This window comes from Monodelphis domestica, chromosome 1 (assembly GCF_027887165.1).
Source record: "Monodelphis domestica isolate mMonDom1 chromosome 1, mMonDom1.pri, whole genome shotgun sequence".
In the NCBI taxonomy this organism is placed as follows: domain Eukaryota; kingdom Metazoa; phylum Chordata; class Mammalia; order Didelphimorphia; family Didelphidae; genus Monodelphis; species Monodelphis domestica.
In genome coordinates, this window is record NC_077227.1 from 519,404,988 (window position 1) to 519,431,970 (window position 26,983).

The 26,983-nt window shown below is 40.7% G+C and overlaps 1 protein-coding gene and 1 long non-coding RNA gene across 2 annotated transcripts in view; one reads left to right on the forward strand and one right to left on the reverse strand.

Moving 5' to 3' along the window:
- Positions 1 to 26,983, reverse strand: part of ALK (ALK receptor tyrosine kinase) — a 1,130,668-nt gene that overhangs the window by 95,068 nt on the left and 1,008,617 nt on the right. Inside the window, exon 14 of the mRNA XM_007476029.2 lies at positions 2,316 to 2,478. Coding sequence (XP_007476091.1) covers positions 2,316 to 2,478 — 163 coding nt within the window. The remainder of the gene's footprint in view (positions 1 to 2,315; positions 2,479 to 26,983) is intronic.
- Positions 25,379 to 26,630, forward strand: LOC103105051 (uncharacterized). The gene is made up of 2 exons (XR_458677.3): positions 25,379 to 25,514; positions 26,368 to 26,630. It is a non-coding gene; the product is annotated as an uncharacterized LOC103105051 (long non-coding RNA).

Sequence of the window (26,983 nt, forward strand, 5' to 3'; positions counted from 1 at the left end):
GCATGCCCATTCCTGGTACACTTTCAGTAAGCACCGGCAAAGCTAGAGGTCGACCCTGGTACCTTGGCCCAATCTGCAATGCCGATCAAGCTAGGGGGAAGAGGTTGGGAGAAGGGAGTACAGCAAAACTGATGACTGAGGTGTGTTCATATGCTCTTATAACTGAAGCAGAGTGGGGGATCAGATAAGAGAGGACAGCAGGAAGCTGGGTTGGCAGGTTCAGGGAAAGTCCAGTGGGAGGCAGAGACTGGCATACTGGGCAGAACAACTTGAATGTAAGCTCCTTGAAGGCAGGGACTATTTTTCCTTTTTACTTGTGTATTTGTGACCTGCTGCTAAATGCAATGACTAGAATATCCTACGTTGTTACATAGAACATGCTGGGCAGCTAGGTGGTGCAATGGATAGAGTGCTGGGTCTGGACTCCAGAGGACTTGAGTTCAATTCTGGTGACTTTGGTTAAGTAATGTATCCTGTTAGACTCAGTTTCCTCATCTGTAAAATGAGCTGGAGAGGGAAATGGCAAACCACTCCAGTGTCTTTGCCAAGAAAACTCTGAACGGGGTCATGGACATAACTGGGTTACCAGTGGACTGAAGTCCACTGAAATGGTCCCTGGCTGTGGAGTCAGAAGTCTTGGATTCCAAATCTACTTTTGAGATTTACTACCTTTATGATGTTGGAGAAGTCATTTAACAGTGTGTGTGTGTTTCTTTCCTCATCTGTTAAATGAAGGAGTTGGATTTTTTGGCCCCTCGGGTTCCTTGGAGCTTGACATCTATGATCTAAACTTCTGTGTATATAATTTCTTGCCCTGGAATGCTTTCATCCTTTCCCCTCATTTCTACATTTTGATATTCTCTACTCATCATTCAAGGGACTAACTCAAATGCCACCTCTTCTATGAAGCCTCCCCTGCTCTCTATCACCCCTCGTTCTTAGTCAAAAATGGTCTTTCTCTCTCCAGACCTCACAAAGCAGTCATCTTGATTTAGGAGCTTAAATGAGATTCTTGCTTGCTTTTGCATGCTCCCTTTTGGAAAGGTTGATAGTTACTGTATAAATATTGTACAGTCATGCATATTTGGGTCTCCTTGCTACACTGTACATTCTACGAGAGCAGGAACCATGCAACCATGTCTTAATTATTTTTGTATCCTACCCAGGACTCTCTCACAGTCCTCCTCAAAGAGTAGGTATTTCATCTAACACTACGAATGAATGAAGAGCCTGTACCTCCTGGTGGGTTGGAAGCATTGTTGTTAAAGCAAAAACAACCAACTATTATCATCATTATATTATGAATTATATGTTGAAAGTCAATATGACATCTTGGAAAGAAGTCCAGTTTTGAAGACAAGAAGGGCAGTTATATGGTATAGTGAGTTAGAGCCCTGGGGATGGAGTCAGGAAGATGTGAATTTAAATCCAGCTTCATGTACTTCCTGGCTGTGTGACCCTGGGTAAGTCACTTAACCTTTGTTGGCTTCAGTCTCCTCAATCTGTAAAGTGGGGAACAATATAGCACCTTCTCCCTAGATTTGTTGGGAGGATCAGATGAAATAATGATAAAACACTCAGTAGAGTGCCTGGCACAAAATAAGGACTATATAAATGTTAGCTATAGTTCAGGTCCTGCCTCTGATACATACTGGCTGGGTATTAAGCTCTCATTGTCCTTGGCTACTCTCTAAGGCTATAATTTACAGAATAACTGCCCAGCTGTACCAGTGGATGGGATTTCCACATAAAGAGTTTCACAAAAAAAAAAAATGGATTTCCCATATATACATGTAGTAGATATGTATGTCTCCACATGCATGTTGTAGGAGAAACACTGGGGTATAGTGGATTTATTAAGGATCTCTAAGAGGATATTGGACTTGGAGTGGGGAGGGTAGGTGGGATGGGGTGTCTCCACCACAAGGTAATCCTGTAACCCTGACATCCCCTTTGAGCCTTCAGTTCTGACCTGGAAAATGGGTATAACAGTTCTTAGATATCCCAGGTGGTGAGTAAAGTCCTCTCTAAAGCAGAAAGGCTTACATAAATGAACTATTCTCTTTATCGCTGGTTTGGTACTACTCTTCCCCTCGTGGGCTGTTGGCACTAAGGAGTCCATCTTTCCACTGTACCTAGCTCAGTGCTCTGCAGACAGTAGGTGCTTATAGAAGACTCCAATGTCTCTCCATGCAAAAAGACCCTCAGATTCCAACCAGAAAAGGCCGGCAGTGCCCAGGGTGCGCCATCCCTCTTCCTCTATCCCATCCAGAACTGCAGTAATTAGCCTTTCTTACTCCGCAGCGCACACACACCTGTATGTGTCGGTGGCTGGTACTCTCCAGATCTGCACTCCCTTCAGGACTCCTTCGCTGCCCACTACCACGCTTAGGTTGGAATTCCTGTAGGCGTTGTTGCACTGGGTCTGCGTGGGTCCTTGGGGCCCGCTGGCCCCGCATGTGGTGAACAGCCATTGAACTGTAACACAAGACAGAAAAGGAGAATCGGTCAATGGACGTCCTTCCCCCTTCCGATTCTCTTGTGGAAGAGGAGAGTTCTCATGTGACACCACCAGGGGGAGCCCTGCGCACAGCCAGGTTTCTCCGTTCTTCTGCTTAGTCTGTATTCTCCACTGTCTCTCCTTGTAGGCACCTTGGATGCCCATCCCGGAGCCCAATATCAGCTCCTCCAAGAAGCCTTCTTTGACCATCCCCACCCGCTTCCTTTATCCAGTGTTTTCGTCAGAGGTTAAAGGCACAGTTTATATTAGAAGAAAAAGGCATCCCGTTGTAATGGAGCAAAGCATTTGTTTGAGAATCATAAAGTGGTAGGTCTAAATTCTGGCTTAGCTACTCAACATTTTTAATGCTCTATTTTTGTTTCACATCACATTCATTTCTGAGTATGTTCCTCCCCTCTCCTCTACACAATGAATTATGTCTTGTAACATATTGTTAAAGAGGAGAGACAGGGACAGAGACAGACAGAAAGACAGAGACAGAAGGGGAGAGCCACAAAGGCAAAGAGAGAGACAGACAGAGAGACAAAAAGAAGAGACAGAGAGAGAGAGAGAGAGAGAGAGAGAGAGAGAGAGAGAGAGAGAGAGAGAGAGAGAGAGAAACCCTGAGGAAGAGACAGAGAGACACAGAGAGAAAGAGAAAGACAGACAGAGACAAAGATAGAGAGAGAAACATACAGACAGGGAGACAAAGACAGAGAGAGAGAGACAGAGAGAAACACAGACAGAGATGGTCAGACACAGACAGAGAGACAAAGAGGGAGGGACAGAGAGAGAGACAGAGAGAAACACAGACAGACAGAGATGGACAGAGACAGAGAAAGAGAGAGAGACAGAGAAGAGAAATACCCCATCCAATTCAGTAAAACCCATCTCTAAGGCTTGACATTATTATGGTCAGTATTTCACCACCATGGAACCCTAGCTCTATAAGGAAGGGATGGGGGTCTGTTTACCGACTAACTATGTGACCTTGTGGAAGTGACTTCACCCCTTTGGGTCTCCCTTATCTGTAAAATAAGAAGGTTTCTTCTAGTTCTAAATCCTCTGATCTTGCCCTTGTTGATAGAGTTGTTCTAAGAATGATGATGATGATAATAATAATAGTATTTTGCTTTGTCATGGTTCTCTTTTTACTTCATTTCTCAGCTCTTCCCCCTGAGGCAGGGGCTACACTCATAGCATGTATCATACAATTGGACATAGGGCAGAAACTTAATCATGACCATATCCAAGCTGTACCTAAGCTTTAGTACCCACACTGCTAACTCCCTTAATTGGAAAAAGATTAAAACAGTAAAATAAAGGCAGTGTTAGCTACCTAAAATCACTACAGGCTTGGGGCCCCCCAGGCAGTTGTAGGGAGCATGAAGCCAATTATCTCTGCTAGGCTTTTTATTTTGTGCCCATCTTCTGCCTCAGACCTAGTCACTTTACCCATGGCTGCAAAAGGCCAGTAGTGATCATGGCCGTCTATAGCTGTAACCCTGGGGCTCTGTGGCCCTATTCCATATCACTGTACCATTGCTGGTTATAACTTGAATGCTGGTTTGTCTCTGGGTATTCTCATTCTCATTCTCTCTCTCTCTCTTTCTCTCTCTCTTTCTCTCTCTCTCTCTCTCTCTCTCTCTCTCTCTCTCTCTCTCTCTCTCTCTCTCTCTCTCTCTCTCTCTCTCTTCCTACCTTCCTCCCCTTCCTTTTCTCCATCCATCTTCTCTCTCATTCTCTTTCTTTTCTTCCCTCCTTTCTATTTTCTCCCTGTCTGTTCCTCTCTCATACACATAAACACACAGTGTACTAGGCTAAGAGAACTGGGTCCATCCATTGGTACTAACATTTTTGCAAGGTCAAGAGAAGAGAGCTCTGGTTTAGGCATAGGTGGGGAGAACAAGTTAAAATCTGGAGGAATCAAAGACCTGGTTAGTATTGATGCTTTTGGTTTAGGTCTTCTTGGGCAGCTAGGTGGTGCAGTGGATAGATAACTAGTCCTGGAGTCAGGAAGACTCATCTCCCTGGGTTCAAATTTGGTCTCAGACACTTATTAGCTATGTGACCCTGAGTAAGTCACTTAACCCTGTTTGCCTCAGTGTCCTCTTCTGTAAAATGAAATAGAGAAGAGAATGGTAACATTCTAGTATCTTTGCCAAGAAAGCCCAAAATGGGGCCACAAAGAGTTGTACATGACTGAACAACAAAAAGTCTTGGTGTGCTGAACAAAAAGGGTAGTCAGAACAGAACATGTAAATATAGTTGCTGAAGCTTTAATAGGAAGTGGTATTATATGCTTACTTTAATTGCCTTGGGCCTCAGTTACCTCCAGTAGTATGGAAAAATTGGACTAGATGCTGGGAGGAAGCATGGCAATTTGGATAAGGCACTGGACTAAGAGCAAGTAGACTTGAGTTCAAATTCCTCTTCAGACAGTAGTTGCATGACTATAGAAAACTCACAGTCTTTATAGAATGAGAAGATTGGACTCAGTGACCTCTAAGATCCTTTTCAGGCCTAAATATATGATCTCACGATCACCAAGATTCCTTCCAGTCCTGCTGTCTTCAAATTTGCTAAATGACCTCTTAATTGCCCAATCTGATGTCCTTTTCTCAGTTCTCATTCTTCTTGACTTTTCTATGGTATTTGATGATACTTAACAATTTTTCCTTCTATATAATCTCTCTGAATTTGCATGCTGCTTCTCTCTCTTGGTTCTCCTTTTGCCAGTGAGACTGATCTTTTGTTTTCTTTGCTGATCATTTACACATATTATAGCCACTAACGATGGGTATTCCCAGAGGGCTCTATCTTTGCTTTCTTGGTGATCCTAGCAGTGCCCATGGGTTCGATTATTATCTCTGTAAGATGATTATCAGCTCTATATATTCAGCTCTAACTTCTCTCCTGAGTTCCAATCTAGATTTATTAACCGTCTTTTGGACATTTCAAAATGGGTTTCCTGTAGGCATCTTCAACTCAACATGTACAAAACAAATCTCATTACTTGCTCCACTCCTGTTTCCACCCACCTGTCTTCTGCCCTTTACTCATTCTGCTCAGGACTCAACTATTTTTCCAATCCCATAGGTTCTGAACTTTGTTGTCATCCTTGTCTCTTCACTTTCATCCCAATATTCAACCAGTTGTCAAATCTTGTCATTATGCTTCTATAACATATCTCACATATGTCTTTCTCTCCACTCACATAGCCAACTGGCAGAATTGGATCCTTCTCACCTCTTGCCCATATCATTATAATTGCTTCTCTATTGGTCTCCCTGCTTCAAATATCTTCTCTCTCTAATCCATCTTCCTCAAAGCCACCAAGGCAGTTTTCAGATTCCCCTAAGTGTACAGTAGATCTAATCATGTTAATCCCCTGCTCAATAAACTCTAGTGGCTCCCTATTGCCTCCAGAATCAAATATAAACTCATTTGTTTGCCTGTCAAAATCCTTTACAAGTTGGGTCCCATCTTGCCTTTTCAGCTAGTAATTTACACATTACTTCATCCCTATCAATTAAATCAATCAGTAAAAATTTATTAAGCACCTACTAAGTGCTAAGCACTGTATTAAGTGTGGGGGATACAAAAACAGGCAAAAGACTGCCCCTGTCCTCCGAGAACTTATAATCTAATGGGGGAGACATGTGAACAAATATATTCAAAGCAAGGTATATACAGGATAAATAGGAAATAATTACAGAAGGATGGCAATGAAATTAAGAGTACTTAGGAAAAGCTTCCCCTAGTAAGTAGGATTTTAGCTGGGACTTAATGGAAGCCAGGGAGAGAGCAGCAGGTTGAGTGGAGGTGGGACAACATTCCAGGCCATGTAAGAATGTTTGTTTGTTTGTTTGTTTTCCTTCACCTCTGCCTCTTGAATCCCTAATTTGCTCAGCCCAATACTACCTTCTTTATGACTACTTTTCTGGAGCCTCATCTCCTCCCATCTTCACCAGCTGCTCATGTCTTCCACAAGTTGCCTTGTATTTGCTTTATATATACTTATGTGCATTTCGTCTGTTCTGTTGATGTAAGCTCCTTGCCGGTGGGCACTTCTGCCCTAGTGCTGGACTTCAAAGAGACAGCAATAGATGATAATTCACAAAGACAATCGTCATTCTCGGCTTCTGAGAGACTACTACTAACTGATATACAATAGGTGCTTAATAAATACTTGTTGAATAATTGGCTAATTAGTATGGGGAGGGAAGAAGACTAAAATTATGTAGATTATCAAATGGATAGAGGGTACAATAATGAGGACAGAGTTTTTCTTGAGGTGGGGTTAATTGCTCTTCAAGGGCAATTTCCTGCTGGAGAAGGAAGGAGAAGGGCAGGGAGCCAAGAGTTTTGGAATGGATAGGCTCTCTGGTTTATGTTTAGAATTCTAGATAGTATTTTTGCCCAGAGGGTTGTCATTCTTTGAGAGATAGTGGAGCTCAATTAGCTCTTTAATCTGGTAGCCAGACCCGAATATTAAAAAGAGGACTCTTTTTGTGGTGGCAAAGAATTGGAAACTGAAGGGATGTTCATCAGTTGGGCAATGGCTGAATGAGATGTGGTATATGATTGTAATGGAACAAGAAATGACAAACAGAATGATCGCCAAAAAAGCCTGGAATAACTTATATGAAGTACTGCAAAGTGAAGTAAGCAGAACCAGAAGAACATCATATATAGTCACAACAATAATGTGTGGTCAACTGTGAATTAGTTGACTTAACTATTATTGACAAGGTGAGGATCCAATGGACTCATGATGGAAAAGGCTATCCACCACCTTAGAAGGACCCGATGGAATCCAAATACAGATTGAGAAGCATACCTGTTTCCTCCATGAATTTTTCTCTAGTGTAAGCAATATGTATCTTGTTTTACAACATGATGAGCATTCATATGATAATATATATACACATCCTATATCACATTACCTGCCTTTTTGGGGAGAAGAGAGGGATGGCATTGAGGAGAAAAAAAAGAGAATGAGCCATAGAGTTTTGGACATAATTAAGTGAGAGTTTGTTTCCCTTATATAAAAATATTTATTATAACTTATTACATATTTATAACAAATCAAATATATTATTGTTAGATTAAATATTTTATTGTTATATGTAAAAAAAGTAATGATAACTCAAAAAAGAGGGAGCTATCATCTGGTCATTCCCATATTTGAATTCTAGTAAAAAAAGTAGTCATTGGGCTCTCCAACAAACCAGACAATAGCCTAAGCACACTGTGAAGTAGGCATTGTTATCTCTGGTCTCCTGTAGTCTCTATGCTAGGACTCTTCCTCCCTCTTGCTCCTCTACGCATCTGGTAATTCCATGCTATCTGGCATTCTAAATGTGCCCACTCTCCTTTTTTTGTCCCTGAATTACCATATTGAATTTCCATCTCCTCAGAGGGCCATTCCACTTTTTTCATGTGCCCAGTAGATGGATATTCCCAGGGTTTAATCCAGAGTTTCAGCAACTCTACATTTACCTGGCACATTCCACTCAAAGAGCTCCTTAAGGTCTAAATTCTAATTAATCCATAGACAGATATTTGAATAATCAAGGCAGGGGTCTTTTTGCTTGGTCTTCATACCATATCTACTCAATGTACCTAAGACAACAGACCAGTGGAGATTGGTACCAATGGCAGTTTCAGTACCTTGTGGGGCCCATGCCAGCCCCACATAATCACCATCATCATCTTAGCAGCTAATATTTAATGCTTTCCAAATGAGAATACCTGTGTCTCCTTTCAGGAGAACATGGGGAAAAAAGAAGAAGAAAGGTCAGAAAGGCCAGAAAAGGGCATGACCTAATAAGCACAGGTCCAGTAGAATCCTCAAGCTAGTTGGAGATGCCCATGCTTAGGGCCCTGGGCTGTGTGCCTACATCAGCATGTTGGAGCACTGTATTCAGCACTGATTTTGCTAATTTTGTTCCATCTCGGGGACAAGAGAGATTCCTTCTTTAATGGACTACATGCTAGAGAGAAGGGCAGGAGGCCAAGGGTCCTGGGATAGTTGTAATGGTCTGAGGGCCTGGGACTGGATCCTCCCCCCTTGGACAAATGGTTGGTCCCCATTTTCAGTTCATCAAGATGGAGACCATAGATTGACCACCTCTATAACTTTCTTTCTTTCTTTTTTTTTTTACTAAAACTTCCAGATCCTTTTTATTTTTATTTTTTAAATTTTAAACATTATTTTATTTGGTCATTTCCAAACATTATTCACTGGAAACAAAGATCATTTTCTTTTCCTCCCCGCCCCCTCTCCCACAACCTTTCCCTCTCCCATAGCTGACCCACGATTCCACTGGGTTTCATATGTGTTCTTGATTCGAACCCATTTCCATGTTGTTGGTATTTGCATTAGAGTGTTCGTTTAGAGTCTCTCCTCAGTCATATCCCCTGTAGTCAAGCAGTTGCTTTTCATCGGAGTTTTTACTCCCACAGTTTATCCTCTGCTTGTGGATAGTATTTTTTAGATCCCTGCAGATTGTTCAGGGACATTGTATTGCCACTAATGGAGAAGTCCATCACCTTCGATTGTACCACAATGTATCAGTCTCTGTGTACATTGCTTTCCTGGTTCTGCTCCTTTCGTTCTGCATCACTTCCTGGAGGTTGTTCCACTCTCCATGGAATTCCTCCACTTTATTATTCCTTTTAGCACAATAGTATTCCATCACCAACATATACCACAATTTGTTCAGCCATTCCCCAATTGATGGGCATCCCCTCATTTTCCAATTTTTGGCCACCACAAAGAGTGCAGCTATGAATATTCTTGTACAAGTCTTTTTCCTTATTATCTCTTTGGGGTACAAACCCAGCAGTGCTATGACTGGATCAAAGGGCAGACAGTCTTTTATCACCCTTTGGGCATAGTTCCAAATTGCCCTCCAGAATGGTTGGATCAATTCACAACTCCACCAGCAATGCATTAATGTCCCTACTTTGCCACATCCCCTCCAGCATTCATTACTTTCCTTTGCTATCATGTTAGCCAATCTGCTAGGTGTGATGTGATACCTCAGAGTTGTTTTGATTTGCATCTCTCTGATTATAAGGGATGTAGAGCACTTTTTCATGTGCTTATTAATAGTTTTTATTTCTTTGGCTGAGAACTACCTGTTCATGTCCCTTACCCATTTATCCATTGGAGAATGGCTTGATTTTTTGTACAATTGATTTAGTTCTTTGTAAATTTGAGTAAGTAAACCTTTGTCAGAGGTTTTTATGAAGATTGTTTCCCAATTTGTTGTTACCCTTCTGATTTTGGTTACATTGGTTTTGTTTGTACAAAAACTTTTTAATTTGATGTATTCTAGATTATTTATTTTGCATTTTGTAACTCTTTCTGTCTTGCTTGGTTTTGAAGTCTTTCCCTTCCCAAAGGTCTGACATGTATGCTATTCTGTGTTCACTTAATTTTCTTATCACCTCTATAACTTTCAACAATAACAGAAGAGACTGGCTGTTGCCTCTTTGCTAAGAGTAAAACTTTAGCCAATTTCTTGATATAGAAGTATGGTCACTCTCATCTTCTAGGGGAGGAGAGGGAGGGAATAAACATTTGTTAAGACTTTACTATGTGCCAAGTGTTGTGTCAAGCACTTTGCAAATTTTATCTCATTTGATTCTCATAATAATTCATCACAACAATAGATATTCTTGTCCTCATTTTAAAGTTGAGGAAACTGAGGCAAACTGAAAGTAAGTGACTTTCCCAAGACTATATGACTAATAAGTATCTGAGACTGTGTCAGAACTTGGGTCTTCCTGACTCCAGATCCAGTGATCTATTTACTATTCCATCTATCTGCCTCAAATTACATTCTTTTCTCCATCAAGGATGGCCTCAGGGATTCCCTTACTAATTAAGGGACTTGCAGTTCCTCAATCCCTTAGACAAGAATGTATTAGACATGGATGATTTAGGGGGCAGCTGGGTAGCTCAGTGGATTGGGAAACAGGCCTAGAGATGGGAGGTCCTAGGTTCAAATCTGGCTTCAGACACTTCCCAGCTGTGTGACCCTGGGCAAGTCATTTGACCCCCATTGCCTAGCCCTTACCACTCTTCTGCCTTGGAGCCAAAAAAAAAAAAAAAAGACATGGATGATTTAGAAGTAGTCCTACTTAGAAGCAGGAGGCTAAATGACATCAGCTTGGGCTCATTAGGAGACCTGGGTTCTAGTCCTAGCTCTTCTTCTCAAAAGCTATGCGACCCTAGGAAAGTCACTTTACTTGCTGAACTTCAGTTTGCCTCATCTGTAAATATATTCTCTAAGGACCCTTCTAGTTCTGACATGTTAATTGTTATTCAGTCATTTTCAGTCATATCTGACTCTGTGAACCCCCTTAGAGTTTTCTTGCCAAAGATACTGGAGTGTTTTGCTATTTCCTTCTCCAGCTTATTTTGTAGATGAAGAACTGAGGTAAATGGGGTTCAGTGACTTGTCCAGGATTATCCCACTAGTCTGAAACTAGATTTGAACTCAGGTCTTCCTGACTGGTAGTCTATCTACTATGCCACCTAACTGCCTCATTGACATGTTAATAAAAGTATATAATAAGTGTTAGCTATTATTATTATTAGCTATGAGGTGTTCATAATAGCTAACACTCTGTGCCAGGCACTGTGCTAAATGCTCCACCATCTCATTTGATCCCCCCAACAACCCTGGGAGACTGCTTCTGCACTCAACTCTGACTTGAGAGTCCTCTAAAGGTGCCCTAGGGCTTCGGAAGGCTATGCCAGAGGTACATGAGCTTTGTAGGTGTCCTTCAAAAGGTTGGCTATAAGGGGATCCCTTCATGGAGAAAGGCAACCTTGGATGCCCTGAATGGAGGGAAAATTCTCTCCACTGAGTGGCTCAGTGAAATACTAAAACCTTGAACTTCATCAGTCCCTTACAAGACTTTCATTTTATTCTCCCCATGGAATCTGGAGTCCTTATAACATCTCCATGATTTTTCAAATTCTAAAGACAGGAATCACACTGTCTTCCACCCTCTAGTAAGAGAAACCCTTATGGAAAATGGAGAGAGAGGCTGTGTCTTACTCTCTGGTACTTTCTCCCTCTTGTATGTTCATTGTAAAGGAAAACCAGCGTCAATGGCCAACCAGGTACCAAGGCTTCTTGGGGGAAGGGTGACCTTTTGGTACATGTTAACCAACAAGCCTTAGGGATATATGCAAGAAGCTTCTTTCTCTTTCTCTCTTTTCTTTTTTTTTCACTCTCTCTCTTCTTCCTTTTCCTTCTCTTCTTCCTTCTTTTCCTTCCTTCCTCCCTCTTTCTTTTTTTAATTTTATTTTATAGTATTTTATTTGATCATTTCCATGCATTATTCATTAAAGACAAAGATCATTTTCTTTTCCTCCCTCCCACCCCCCGTAGCCGATGCGTGATTCCACTGGGTATCACATGTGTTCTTGATTTGAACCCATTGCCATGTTGTTAGTATTTGCATTAGAGTGTTCGTTTAGAGTCTCTCCTCTGTCATGTCCCCTCAGCCATTGTAGTCAGGCAGTTGCTTTTCCTCAGTGTTTCTACTCCCTCAGTTTGTCCTCTGCTTATGGATAGTGTTTTTTCTCCTAGATCCCTGCAGATTGTTCAGGGACATTACACTGCCACTAATGGAGAAGTCCATTACGTTCGATTATACCACAGTGTGTTTGTCTCTGTGTACAATGTTTTCCTGGTTCTGCTCCTTTCGCTCTGCATCACTTCTTGGAGGTTGTTCCACTCTCCATGGAATTCCTTCACTTTATTATTCCTTTTAGCACAATAGTATTCCATCACCAACATATACCACAATTTGTTCAGTCATTCCCCAATTGATGGGCATCCCCTCGTTTTCCAATTTTTGGCCACCACAAAGAGCGCAGCTATGAATATTTTTGTACAAATCTTTTTGTCCATTATCTCTTTGGGGTACAGACCCAGCAGTGCTATGGCTGGGTCAAAGGGTAGATATTCTTTTGTCGCCCTTTGGGCATAGTTCCAAATTGCCCTCCAGAATGGCTGGATCGGTTCACAACTCCACCAGCAATGAATTAATGTCCCTACTTCGCCACATCCCCTCCAGCATTCATTACTTTCCATAACTGTCATGTTAGCCAATCTGCTAGGTGTAAGGTGATACCTCAGAGTTGTTTTGATTTGCATCTCTCTGATTATAAGAGATTTAGAACACTTCTTCATGTGCTTATTAATAGTTTTGATTTCTTTATCTGAAAACTGCCTATTCATCTCCCTTGCCCATTTATCAATTGGCGAATGGCTTGATTTTTTGTACAATTGATTTAGCTCTTTATAAATTTGAGTAATTAAACCTTTGTCAGAGGTTTTTATGAAGATTTTTTCCCAATTTGTTGTTTCCCTTCTGATTTTAGTTACATTGGTTTTGTTTGTACAAAAGCCTTTTAATTTGATGTAGTCGAAATTATTTATTTTACATTTTGTGATTCTTTCTATGTCTTGCTTGGTTTTAAAGTCTTTCCCCTCCCAAAGGTCTGACATGTATACTATTCTGTGTTTACCCAATTTACTTATGGTTTCCTTCTTTATGTTTAAGTCAATCACCCATTTTGAATTTATCTTGGTGTAGGGTGTCAGGTGTTGATCAATTCCTAATCTCTCCCACACTGTCTTCCAATTTTCCCAGCAGTTTTTATCGAATAGTGGATTTTTGTCCCAAGACCTGGGATCTTTGGGTTTATCGTATACTGTCTTGCTGAGGTCGCTTTCCCCCAGTCTATTCCACTGATCCTCCTTTCTGTCTCTTAGCCAGTACCAAATTGTTTTGATGACTGCTGCTTTGTAATATAGTTTGAGGTCTGGGACTGCCCTCTCATTTATGTTTTTTTTTTCATTATTTCCCTGGATATCCTTGATCTTTTGTTATTCCAAATGAACTTTGTTATGTTTTTTTCCAAATCAGTAAAGAAATTTTTTGGGAGTTCCATGGGTATGGCACTAAATAGATAAATAAGTTTGGGTAGGATGGTCATTTTTATTATATTGGCTCGTCCTACCCATGAGCAGTTAATGTTTTTCCAATTGCTCAAGTCTAGTTTTAGTTGTGTGGCGAGTGTTTTGTAGTTATGTTCATATAGTTCCTGTGTTTGTCTCGGGAGGTAGATTCCTAGGTATTTTATTTTATCTAAGGTGATTTTGAATGGGATTTCTCTTTCTAGTTCTTGCTGCTGAGCTGTGTTGGAGATATATAGAAAAGCTGATGACTTATGTGGGTTTATTTTGTATCCTGCAACTTTGCTAAAGTTTTTGATTATTTCAATTAGCTTTTTGGTTGAATCTCTAGGATTCTTTAAGTAGACCATCATGTCATCTGCAAAGAGTGATAACTTGGTCTCCTCCTTGCCTATTTTGATGCCTTCAATTCCTTTATCTTCTCTAATTGCTACTGCTAGTGTTTCTAGTACAATGTCAAATAATAGAGGTGAAAATGGGCATCCTTGTTTCACTCCTGATCTTATTGGGAATGCATCTAGTTTATCCTCATTGCAAATGATATTAGCTGATGTTTTTAGATATATACTGTTTATTTTTTTAGGAATGACCCTTCTATTCCTGTGCTTTCTAGTGTTTTTAATAGGAATGGGTATTGTATTTTATCAAAGGCTTTTTCTGCGTCTATTGAGATAATCATGTGGTTCTTGTTGGTTTGCTTGTTGATGTGGTCAATTATGTGGATGGTTTTCCTAATATTGAACCAGCCCTGCATGCCTGGTATAAATCCTACTTGATCATGGTGGATGACCCTTCTGATCACTTGCTGGAGTCTTTTTGCTAGTATCCTATTTAAGATTTTTGCATCTATATTCATTAGGGAGATTGGTCTATAGTTTTCTTTCTCTGTTTTTGACCTGCCTGGTTTTGGAATCAGTACCATGTTTGTGTCATAAATGGAGTTTGGTAGAACTCCCTCTTTGCTTATTATGTCAAATAGTTTGTATAGTATTGGGATTAACTGTTCTCTGAATGTTTGATAGAATTCACTGGTGAATCCATCAGGCCCTGGGGATTTTTTCTTAGGGAGTTCTTTGATGGCCTGTTGGATTTCATTTTCTGATATGGGATTATTTAAGAATTCTATTTCCTCTTCTGTTAGTCTAGGCAGTTTGTATTTTTGTATATATTCATCCATATCACTTAAGTTGGTATATTTATTGCCATATAATTGGGCAAAGTAATTTTTAATGATTGCCTTAATTTCCTCTTCCTCAGAGGTGATGTCCCCCTTTTCATCTTTGATGCTGTTAATTTGCTTTTCTTCCTTCCTTTTTTTAATTAGATTGACCAGTACTTTGTCTATTTTGTTTGTTTTTTCAAAGTACCAGCTTCTTGTCTTATTTATTAAATCAATAGTTCTATCACTTTCAATTTTATTAATTTCTCCCTTAATTTTTAGGATTTCTAGTTTGGTTTTCTGCTGGGGGTTTTTAATTTGGTCACTTTCGAGTTTTTTTTATTTGCATTTCCAATTGATTGATCTCTGCTCTCCCTAGTTTGTTAATATATGCACTTAGGGATATGAATTTACCTCTGATTACCGCTTTGGCTGCATCCCAAAAGGTTTGAAAGGATGTCTCTCCATTGTCATTTTCCTCGATGAAATTATTAATTGTTTCTATGATTTCTTCTCTAACTAAATGATTTTGGAGTATCATATTGTTTAGTTTCCAATTAGTTTTTGATTTGGTTTTCCATGTACCATTACTGATCGTTATTTTTATTGCCTTGTGGTCTGAAAAGGCTGCACCTTCCTCCCTCTTTCTAATAGATCTAGAGAGGCAATTCCATTTTAGCTACAAGGAGGTATAAACCATGTGACTTGGTAGCTGTGTCAATAAAGGAGATGAGATCAGGGAGGGAGAAGGCAGTTTTAATGAGGGGTAAAGGAGAAAGATAAACAAAACTATCTTGGTGGCAAAGAAGAAAAGGGAGGGAAGATCCTATGGGAAGAGGAAATGGCCTGGAGTCAAGAAGATCCAAGTTCAAGCAGGGCCTCAGACACTTACTTTGGCTGTGTATTCTCAGGAAAGTCACTTAATCTCAGTTTGCCTCTGTTTCCTCAATTTTAAAGTAAGGATAAGAACACCTTCTATCCTGAAGGATTGTTGTGAAAATCAAAGGAGATAACATTTGTAAAGTGCTCAGCACAGGGCCAGGCACATGGTAGGCACTTTATAAATGCATGTTCTTTCCCTCTCTTCCCCTAGAAGATGAGTGTGCTTATATTTCTTCTATCAAGAAGCCGTCTAAAGTTTTACTCTTAGCAGAGGTAACATATGGATGTAGGAAGGCTGGAGGGGGAAAGGAGCTGCTACTTGTGTATAATACTCTATCTCCCACCTCCAAAAGCCTGCACAGGCAATATCACATTTTGTGTGATCTATACTGTCTCCTCATTTTTGCCTCTTAGAATTCTTACATTCCTTCAAGGCTTACCTCAGGTATCACCTTCACAAAGTCTTTCTCAATTCCCCTTCTGCCCCCAATTGTTAGTGTATTTCTACCCTGAAATTCCTTTGTATTTATTATTTTGCTCATATTTGCCTTTATTTACATGTTTTCTCTCAGTAAAATGTAAGCTTTTCCTAATTTCCTATTTCCTAAATTCTCGAAACGTAGCCCTGGAAGAATCTGTCACTGAGAATTAAGTCTACAAAGAGGCTCAGCTCCTCTGTTAAGAGGATCCAGTGAAATTATATCTGTAAAAGTGCCCTGTAAATGGGAGGCGTTATGAGTTAAGTTATGGGCTCACATCAGAGGTCCGCATAAGGGATATTTTGTTAGTTCTGGCAACATGGAGGGTGTTTAGATTTAGAACAGGAAGGGATTTTAAGGGGATTGGCCATCTAGTCCAATGACCTTGTTTTACAGATGAGGAAACTGAGGTTAAGTGATTAAGCAGGAGAAGATTGTTTCTACTGTTCCTCAGGGTCCAGTGGTGTGATACATGTTCACCAAGGACCAGTCTGGCTGAATTTGTAGGGAATCATTACTCAATTGGCACTCAGGGGATGAATGACTTGGGTCAAGGAGCTCTCAAAGAGAACCTACTAAGCTGTGGAGAGGTTGTGATCTGTCTTGGTAGAGTGGGTGCCCTCAAGGACAAAAAATCATAGATTTTTGAAGGATAGAAATAAGTAAAATTGGGATAATGCTAGGAGCTTCCTGACAGGGTAGCTGTGAGAAAACCTTAAAGCATGACATGAATTTGAGTTGTTATGGTGAGCGCCAGTGGGTGGAAGTCACAGGGAAGTAGACATCGACTCAGTCTAAAGAAGAGCTTTCTAACAGTTAGTGCCAATCCTTAAAATGGAATGGCCTGCTTTGCTCAGGAGTGAGTTTTCCATTTTGGGAGGTGGTGGTGAGGGAGGGGGAGAGGGTTGGTATTCATTGGCAGTTTGAGAAGTGCAAATGGGAGCCATGCTTTGAGCAAGGCCTATATTCAATGACTTCCACATACTATATTGTAGAGAGTGCTGGATGTGGGATCAAGGAGACTGGGGTTCCAATTCCATCTCTGCCACTGATGATAGTGACTCTGGGCACATCACAGAATTTCTCTTAGCCTCAATTTCCCCGTCTGTAAAATAGGGATAATAATATGGATAATGTGGACCTCATAGGGTGGTTGTGAGGCTCACATGAGATCACCTTCAGAAACTACCTTGCAAACCTAAAAGCATTTCAGAATTTCCTACAGTAGGATTCTACCCCAGGATGCTATTTTTTTTTTTATGCTCAGCTGAGAGATGGGCTCTCTGCCATTAGCCAGTGGTGGCAGCCACTCATGGCCTCTAGAGTTCCTCAGGCTGACTTCTCAGCAGTCCTCCCCTCTCCCCCTCCCTCAGCCCAGCCTTCAGCACTTAAATGGCCACTGAAGCTGGGCAGGGAGACACCCAGGGGGCCAAGCATGGCCAAGTGCAACATGGGATTGAATTTCAGGCAGAGCCAGGGAATCTGGGGAGGAATTATAATTAAAAGCATCCCTCCCAAACAAATAATGCTCAGCACATTCTCTTACGATGATGGAGGAGCTTCCTGCCTGCTGAGGAGACAGCAAGCTTAATGACCTTAATCGAGGCATGCTGAGCTCGGAGATCCCAAATTTATTGTTTCCCTGTTATATAACTTTTCCCTGACCAAATGGGGGGAAATGTTTCCTCCAGTGAGGGTGGGATGAGAGACAGAGGAAGATGGAGAGACAGAAGAAGGAACAAGGTCAGATGGCTGTTGTGGCTCTGGGTCTGGGATGCTATATTTCTAATAATAACAGCTCACATTGTTATTGCCTTCCAATGAATATAATGCACCTTCCTCACAACAGACAACCCCAGGAAGTAAGTAGAACTTGATCATTATCCTTACTGTACAGGTGAGGAAACTGAGGCACAGAGAGGAAAGGTGACATAACTGGTGGGCATTCAAGTTGGCACTTGAACCCAGGCTTATAGAGTTTTCTCCCACTGCCCATGAACATGGCTCTATTCTTTTTTTTAAAACCCTTACTTTTTGTCTTAGTAATAATTTTAAGACAGAAGGGCAAGAATTAGGCAATTGAGGTTAAGTGACTTTCCCAGGGTCCCACAGCTAGGAGGTATCTGAGGTCAAGCTTAACCCAGATTCTCCCAACTCCAAGCCTGATTCTCTCTGTGCCAGTCCTTATACAGGCAGAAAGGATAATTACTGAAGTGAGACAGTCCCTGCCTGTTTCATTTTACCAATGGGATGTAGAGAACAGGGACTGGACCAATGAGATGGGCAGAATAAAGCACAGAGACATGACAAGATTTGCCTAGGTCTGAAGAATAAGATAAAGACAATGTCCCTTGCTAGTCCCCCAGATCTCCCAACTCCGAGATCAGTAGTCTTCCTTCTTTATAACCTTATCAAAGACTGATTGACTAACAGCTTAGAGTGTTGGGCTTTGAACTGGAAAGACTTGGTTTTGAATGTTGCCTCAGATGATGATAGCCAAATGGCCTTAGAGAAGTCACTTAAGCTTCTGAGCCTCAGTTTACTCAACTGTAAAATGGGCTAAAAGAAGGGCCTTATAGGGTGGTTGTGACTTTTCAAATCGGATGTCATATGGAAATCCCTCTGCAAATCTAAAAGCGCTATAGAAATATGAGCTATAATTATACCTACATTTTCCAAAGATGTGGCTGGCCACGTTCTCCCTGTCATCTAGGCCTTTCCCTGATATTATGGAGTTAAGGAAGCATATTTCCTCTTTTAGACCCCTGAATGGTGTGCCCTGGTAGTCTGCATAAAGGCCACAGTGTTTACCAAGCTCTTGGGACCATTGCTGTGCTGAAGAGCATATTCATAATGAGCAATCATGAATAATTAATTATCTCTAAGCATTTCTTTTTCCAGAAGCAACTCATCAATTTGAGTAAATGACAAAGAGAGAGGATTCAAGAGTGGAAAACCTACTGGACTTAAGAGTCCACAGAGCTGGGCACGAGTCCCAGCTCTGACACTTACTGCTCCTGTGACCTTGGGAAAATCCTGTCATCTTACAGGGCTTGATTTTCTTATCTGTAAAATGAGGAGGTTGCTTTATAGAACCTCTAAGGTTCCTTCTAGATCAAACATTCTTTGACAAGTAATCCAAATTAAAGATGACCTGTAAGTTAGGGGAGGTCCTGGACCATGTAAATATGAGTGAGGGTGAAGGGGAAGGAAGGAAGGAAGGAAGGAAGGAAGGAAGGAAGGAAGGAAGGAAGGAAGGAAGGAAGGAAGGAAGGAAGGAAAGAAGGAAAGAAAGAGGGAAGGAAGGAAGGAAAGAAAGAGGGAAGGAAGGAAGGAACGAAGGAAGGAAGGAAGGAAGGAAGGAAAGAAAGAGGGAAGGAAGGAAGGAAGGAAGGAAGGAAAGAGGGAAGGAAGGAAGGAAGGAAAGAGGGAAGGAAGGAAGGAAGGAAGAGACAGAAGGAATAGAAGGAAGGAAAAAAGAAGGTAGGAAGTAGGAAGGGAAAAAGGAAAGTAGAAGAAAAAAACAAAAAATGAAAAGAAGGAAGGAAAAGGGTGAAAGGAAAGAAGGAAGAAAAAAGGTAGAAAGGAAGGAGGAAAGGAAGGAAGGGATGGAAACAAAGAAAAAAGAAGGTAGGAAGGGAGAAGGAAAAAACAAAAAAGAAGTAAAGAAGGAAGGAAGAAAAGGATGGAAGGAAAGAAGGAAGAAAAAAGGTAGGAGGGGAAGAAAGAAGGAAGGAAAAAAGGTAGGAAGGAAGAAGGAAAATAAAATGAAGCAAAAAAGGAAAAACCCCCAAAAAAGAAGGAAGGAAAGAAGGAACAATAAAACAAGGAACAAAGAAAGGAAGAAGGAAGGAAGGGAAAAGAACAAGCATTTATTAAGCATCTCCTATGTGCTAGGTACTGTGCTAAGTGCTAGAGATAAAAAGAAAATCAAAAGACAATCTTTACCCCAGGGAAGACTCAGGACCTAATTGGGAAGGGGGACAATGAGTAAACAAAACATGTCCAAACACATCACATTCAGGATATATACATGGTTTGTAAAAGGAGGGAATTGGACTAGATGGCTTTCAATGTCCCTTCCTGTGATCTTATGCTTTGTCCAAGGATACCCACATAAACAGAATGGGGAGTTGAACTTCAGCTACAGATCAGTGTATCTTGTCCTGTACCTAATAGTCAGCAGCTATATGGAAGAAAGATTCGAAAGGTAAGGAAATGGAAGTAGGGAGACCAACCAGGAGGCCAGACAAGAGATGAAGAGAGTCTGAATCAGAGTGGTAGCCAAGTGAATGGGAAGAATGGGACAGATTTGAGTTATATTGTGGAGATAGAGATGAAATTTAGCAAATGGTTGGATATTGGGATGAGGGAGAAAGAAGAGTCTTAGACAATTCTCAAGTTAGTAAGCTGGATGACCAGGAAGATGGTGGTACCTCCAACAAAAATAAGAAAGTTTAGAGGAGGGATGAGTTTGGGAGAAAAGGTATTGAATATCTTTTGTTTTGTTTTGTTTTTGCTCTAAAATTCGGACCTGAAGTAAAAGAGCCAACCTTAGAGACAAGGAGACCTGAGTTCAGGCCCTGATTCTAACATTTATTTGCTATGTGAACCGTGACAAATTACTAACCTTCTAATGCTTTAAGGAAAATGTTTCAGATTATAGACTGAAGATGGGGTGTTCAAATCTGCAGTGGTAGAGGGAGTCCTCTTGTGGAATTCTTCCACACCAACTGCATCATAGTTATGATTAAACAAAACAAAACAAAACAAAAAAAGGAGGAAAAACTCTCAACTTTTCCTATCTCAGTTTATTCAAAACTTCTTTCCTACCTTTAATGTACTCAAAATCCCTGGTACAAAACTGTTCTGATGGTGGACAGCAAAAAGTGTTTTATGAGATGCTTTTAAAAACATTAATTAGTTTTCCTGAAATGGACAGTGAAATTGGAAGGCAAATCAGCGGTGAATCCTGAATATTTGAAAGGTTCTCAGCCAGAAGAGAGATCCTTTAACTTGAGCCAGAACTAGCAATAGTGGAGTCTAGGCAAACAGTACAGAGCACCAGGGGCAAGTAGTATAAAATACACCCTTGAAAAAATTTTGTAGTTCACGAATACAACTAATATAAGAAGTAATTAAGAATGTTAAATGTGTGTGTGCAGCTAGGTGGCTCCATAGATAGAGAGCCAGACCTGAAGACAGTAGGTCTTGGGTTCAACTGTGATCTTATACACTTCCTGGCTGTGTGACATTGGTCAAGTCACTTAACTCCAGTTTGTCTAGCCTTTACTGCTCTTCTGCCTTGGAAGCAATACTGAGTATTGATTCTAAAATAGAAGATAAGGCTTAAAAAAAAGAGGACTGTAAAAGGGGATATTTTCTTTGGGAACTGTATTCCCTAGAAGCTTGCACAGGTTTCTGTTTGGAAACAAATTAGTCACTGTAGTGTCTCGCAGATAGTTGTTATTAAAATGTCCATGATTCTTTAGTTTTCCTCCTTAAATGGTTATTTTTGCTAACTAGATGCCAAGCTTAGTTGTTTCTACTCTTCTGAAGGAGTAGAGATATTATATTTTTGCATGCCCCCTCAATTTTGATGCCCTGGGTCAAAGCCCTGGTTCCCTCTCTCCTAGTTACAGGTTTGCCTCTATCCTTTACAGACAAAAGCACTTATCTGGAAGGACACCGTTCCAGTGGAAATAGCCTTCTTGAGCTTTGTCCTAGTTTAGCCTCCAATGATGCCGTCATGCCCAGGAGGGTATGTTCAGGACTTAATGACTGAATGGCTCTAGCTACAAATTCTATTATCTCTAATAGTTGTTCCACAGTGAGCGGATAATGTATTTAGCAGAAGTAGACCCAATCAATTTATATGAAATATATAAAACTTTTCAATTGGCACTGGCATCTGCTCTTGAATAATGTCGCCGTATGTAGAAAGGGACAGCCTGTCACCCTTACTTGTGGGGACATTAAAAGTGTCACAGGTTAATTGGAAGAGATGGGGAGAATAGAATTATTATTCCCTTTCTTTCCTTTCCCTCAGCCCTTAGACTTTAGAGATCAGTTAAGTTTGACTCTCTGGTTTTACAGATGAGGAAAGTCAATGTCCCAACCCTTTTCTGACCCCAAATAATTCATAGTCGTTGGATCCTAGACTAAGAGCTGGAAAGGGCTTCAGAAGACATTTCATCAAACCTTCTGATTTTGCAATTAGGAAAATCAAAGTCCAGGGAAGTCGTGTCTTGTTGAGGTTCCTATGAATAACAAGTGGCAGAAGCAGGATATGAACTAGCCACAGAGTGTGGGTCAATGGCAAGTGCTGGTTTATATATAGGTGAGTCAAAGGGCTGGTCTTTTGTCTAGGTGTCCTGATTTTTTTGTTTGTTTGCTTGTTTAGGGCTCTTGTCTATGATGTGACAGAGTTCTTCTTGTACTAGAGATCCCTATGAGCTGGATGAATTGGAAAGGCTTTGTGGAGAATGGAAACCGAGGCAAGGACAGGATTCCCATATGTAGAAAGAGGCAGAATATTCTATATCTCCAAGTCAAACTATCTAAAAAAGAGCTCATTATCATTCTCCTCAAACTTTCCCCTTTTCTGAACTTCCCCATTTCTTTTGAAGGAATCACTCTCTACCTATCTCCACACCCAGGACATTGGGTGTTGTTCTTGACTCCTCATTCTCCCTCATTCCCAAAGATGTTCAGTTGACAAATCTTGTTTCTACTCTTAACCTCTCTCATCTATTCCTTTCTTTTTACTCACCCAGCCAGAACCCTAATTCAGCCCCTCATGATCTCTAGCCTGATGTTCTGTTAAAGCTTCCCATTGTTCCATGAATCAAAATTCTCCCTCTTACCAATCCGTCTTCCAAGTCATTGCCAAAGTGATTTTCTGTACTCTTCTCACTGTCATTCCTCTACTCAACAAATTCCAGGGGTTTCTCATTGTTTCTAAGACCAAATATGCACTCCTCTGTTTGGTATTTAGAAAGCCTTCACAAACTGGTCCCAAACCTAAATTTCTGTAATCCATTAGTCTATTTTGCACTCTCCACCTTCTGACAAAACTGGCCTTCCTCTTCCTCCCACATGATAGCCTCTGTCCTGTCTCCATGCCCGGAACATACTCCTTCCTTATCACTACTTACTGGAAACCCTAGATTGCTTTAACACTTTGCCCAAGTGCTGCCTTCTCCATGAAATCTTGCTTGATCCTCCAGTTGTTCACCCCCCCCCCCTTTCCAAATTACAGTTTTGTTTATTTGCATATATGTGTATGTGTTGATTCCCCTGATGGAATGTCAGCTGGTACTCTTTTGTCTCTATCTTTGAATTTCCAATGCATAGCACTATGCCTGGCGTATAATAGGCACTTAATCAGTGCTGGATTGATTGGTTGATTCTAGAAGGGGGGGAGTAACAGGACCAAAGACTTGGCCCTCAGAGGGATCAGGATGTATGTAGCCTGGTCTGTTGAGAGCAGGATGTTGTTTAAGGTGCCTCTGGAAAGGTAGATTAGGGCCAGATTGTGAAGGAACTTTGAAATACCAAGTCACATAATTTGCATTTGATCCTGTATGTAATATAAAGCCAGAGAAAGGTTTTGAGCTAGGGAATGACTGGTAAAAATGGATACTTCAGGAAGATTAATTTATTGGTGCTATATTGCATGGGTAGGAGACAGACTAGGGTCAAGGAGGCTAATTAGGAGATCATATTAGTAATCTAGGCATGAGACCTAGAACAGAATTTTGGAAAAAGGAAGGGGAGGGCAGTGGTGGATATGCTAGACTCCAAAGGGAAGATTGGTTGGGCAGTACATAGTTAAGACACCACCGTATACCTTGGATTGTATACAACTAAGCCATTGGAGTGTTGAAATACCCCAGAATTGAAGCACGTTTCCCAGATTAATTTTGATGGATTTAGACTATTTAGCAGAATGGAAAGACTTTTGTAAGCTGATATAGAATGAAGAAATCAAAATGAGAAAAATAATAGATAAATGATTCAGATATAGACAGAAATGATTCAATATGGTTATAAAGAAAAGAAAAGAAAACCAAATCTACAAGATGATAATGATCAAGCTTGGCCCTGGAGAAGAGTTGAGAAAATTACCTACATTCCCCTTTATTGCAGAAGTGAGGGAATCATAGAGATGACCCAAGTATCATAGATTTTATTTGGTGAAGGGATATCTCAGAGGACATCTAGTCATGCTCTCACTTTATGGATGAGGAGACTGAGGCCTGTATTTATGAAGTGACTTGTCCAAGGTCACACAAAGGTCCATATCAATGACAAATGTGGGGTTCTAACTCCATACTCTCTGACTCTAAATCTAGTACATGTTCCATTTTATCAGGATAGGTATTGGATATTGCAAATATAGTCAGACAGAGATGATGGTTTGGTTGACTTTGTTGAAATGCCCTCCACCTCCCTTCACTTCCTTTTTTAAGTCTTTGTTACCAGAGATGACTCACTGAATAGGGAAAGGTTAGAGTTATATTCAGAAATGAATGTGCTATAATAATAAAATGCATAAACAAAAAGAAAAGAAAAAGAATCCTTGAGGGTAGTATCAATTATCCAGAAAGGCATAGATCGGAACAAAGAAAACCCCTTTCTGATGCTACAGAGTGAAATAACTGCCAATTAAATAATGATATACACATTTCTGCAGCAGACAATTGTTAAAAGTAACCTGAGTGGGTTGCTTATTGAAGATGGAAAGAGAGGTAATAGAATGGGCAGTCTGGAGAGGGAGCTGGGGTGATTGCAAAAGCTAAGTGAATGGATTAATAAATTCTATGCAGTCCAAAAGATTTTTTGACCACTTACTATATAGAAGTTCAAGAGTTTTTCTGATGACCTAGAGGGGACCCTGGGGTCTGGAGAGCTCCACAAGCATAGTTCAAGTCCTTAAAGGGCATATTAAACTGAAAAGATTTCCAAGATGGCCTTAGTGAGCTAAATGTCTGGACCCAGTGGACTAGCCAAACTAAGCTCAGAGAGCTCATCCCTGGATTGGCTACCTGTGGGATGGTAAATTTTTAGGTACCATCTTGAGGGGCAGCATTTCTTAATCTCAAATTAATTTCCTAATTGATCTGTGAAGACATTTTAATTTGGTCAGCTATCTCCACAATACGAAAGGACTTCCCTCCCTTGGCATATATATATCCTTGGTGAGTTCACCAGTCATTCTCTCCTTTGGATATTTCAAGACATCTCTGACTGGAAAATAGTCTCCTAGGAGATAAACATGGAGACCTCAATTCCTCCCTTATTACTTCATCACATGAAGGGTGTGTCCTTGTTAGGACCCGGAAGGTGCTAGCACATTCTGCCACATGGCCAGAGCACTATACTTTAAGTGACTCCATCATGGCTGCTCATCTCACCCTTAATCAGGATTCGTTCATTCAAGAGGGGAGAACTCCTAAGGCTACCTAAATGTAATGGTAAAAATGGAACTGTCCTGGGCTAGTCCTAGAATTTTAGTCAGATGAGACCTCAGTAATTATCTGGTTCAATCATTCCTGAAGGCATGTATCCCATCTATAATCATTTATGTTTTGCTGAAAGATTCTTATTATTAGTATTAGATTAGTATTGGGTAACTCACTGTTTCCATGTTTGGATGACTTGTTATTGGGAAATTTTTCCTTAATTAAAACTTGAAGACCTGGGTTAAAATTCCACCTCTGATGTTTAATAGCTGTCAGACCATTGGTGGGGAGGGTGACTCTTTTCTCTTTCTGAGATCCAGTTTCTTCCTCTATAAGGTGAGAAAAGTAGACTAGATGACCTATAAGATCCCTTCTAAATCTAAGTCTATAGTCGCAAGTTCTATGATCAAGTTAAAAGACAAGTGGTGGGTGGGTGAGTGGCAAAGATCTCCAGAATCTCTCAAAGATCTCCTTTGTATTTGGGACTAAAGACTCGGCTTGCTTCTTCCTCCTAGTTAGTTTATTCATCAGTCTAGCATATGCTTTATTAGAGAACCTAGGGGTAGGTGAAAGGTGGGAGACAAGGAAGAAAATAGAAGTGGAGACACAGTGAATTCAATTCTTAAGGACTGTCTTAGACTCCTCACTTGATCCTTGGTCCCCTTGGCCCTTACCTGAGCTTCCACAGGAAAGGGAGGGCTGCTTCATCTCACCACTCATGCCATTTATTTCAGCCAAATATAGAAATACAATTCTGCAGACCCCTTGATTGCATTAGCCTGGCCATTCAGTTAGTGTAATTGTATGTGCAAAGCCGACAAATGTAATTTTGCCAGCTTTCATGCTTGCCCATTTTCTCTTTCAGCCCCTTCATCTGATTAGCTAAAGTGACTCAGAGACCTTCCGAGAAAGCTTCATGGAGCACCTGAGTAGACATTTTACTGGCTGAATATCCTGGCTAGCTAGCCCAACTCAACTCATTTTAGAAGACTGCAGTGGAGCTGAGATAAAATAATCCACATAATCCAGGACCAATGACCCTATAATGGCTATGAGTCTGAACCTATGATTAGTTAATTCATTCATTTGTTCACTTGCCACCAACTATTCCGCTTGGTTTTGACTCCATCTTCTACTTCTTCTTCATATCATCATCATTATCATCAGCATCAGCATCATCACTGCCTAGCCCACAATAAGCTTATCATCAAGAAACCCATTATCATGGAAATTCTTTCAGCTTTCATAGTCATGTCCCATTAGTACCTTCAGTAACTTCTGCCTTTCTAATTGGAGGACTGGTGGTTAGAGCAAAAAAACTACTCACATAGACTTGTGAGAAAGAAAGCTACCCACATCCAGAGAAAGAACTGTGGGAGTAGAAACACAGAAGAAAAACAACTGCTTGATCACATGGTTTGATGGGGACATGACTGAGGATGTAGACTCTAAACGATCACCCTAGTGCATATATTCATAAT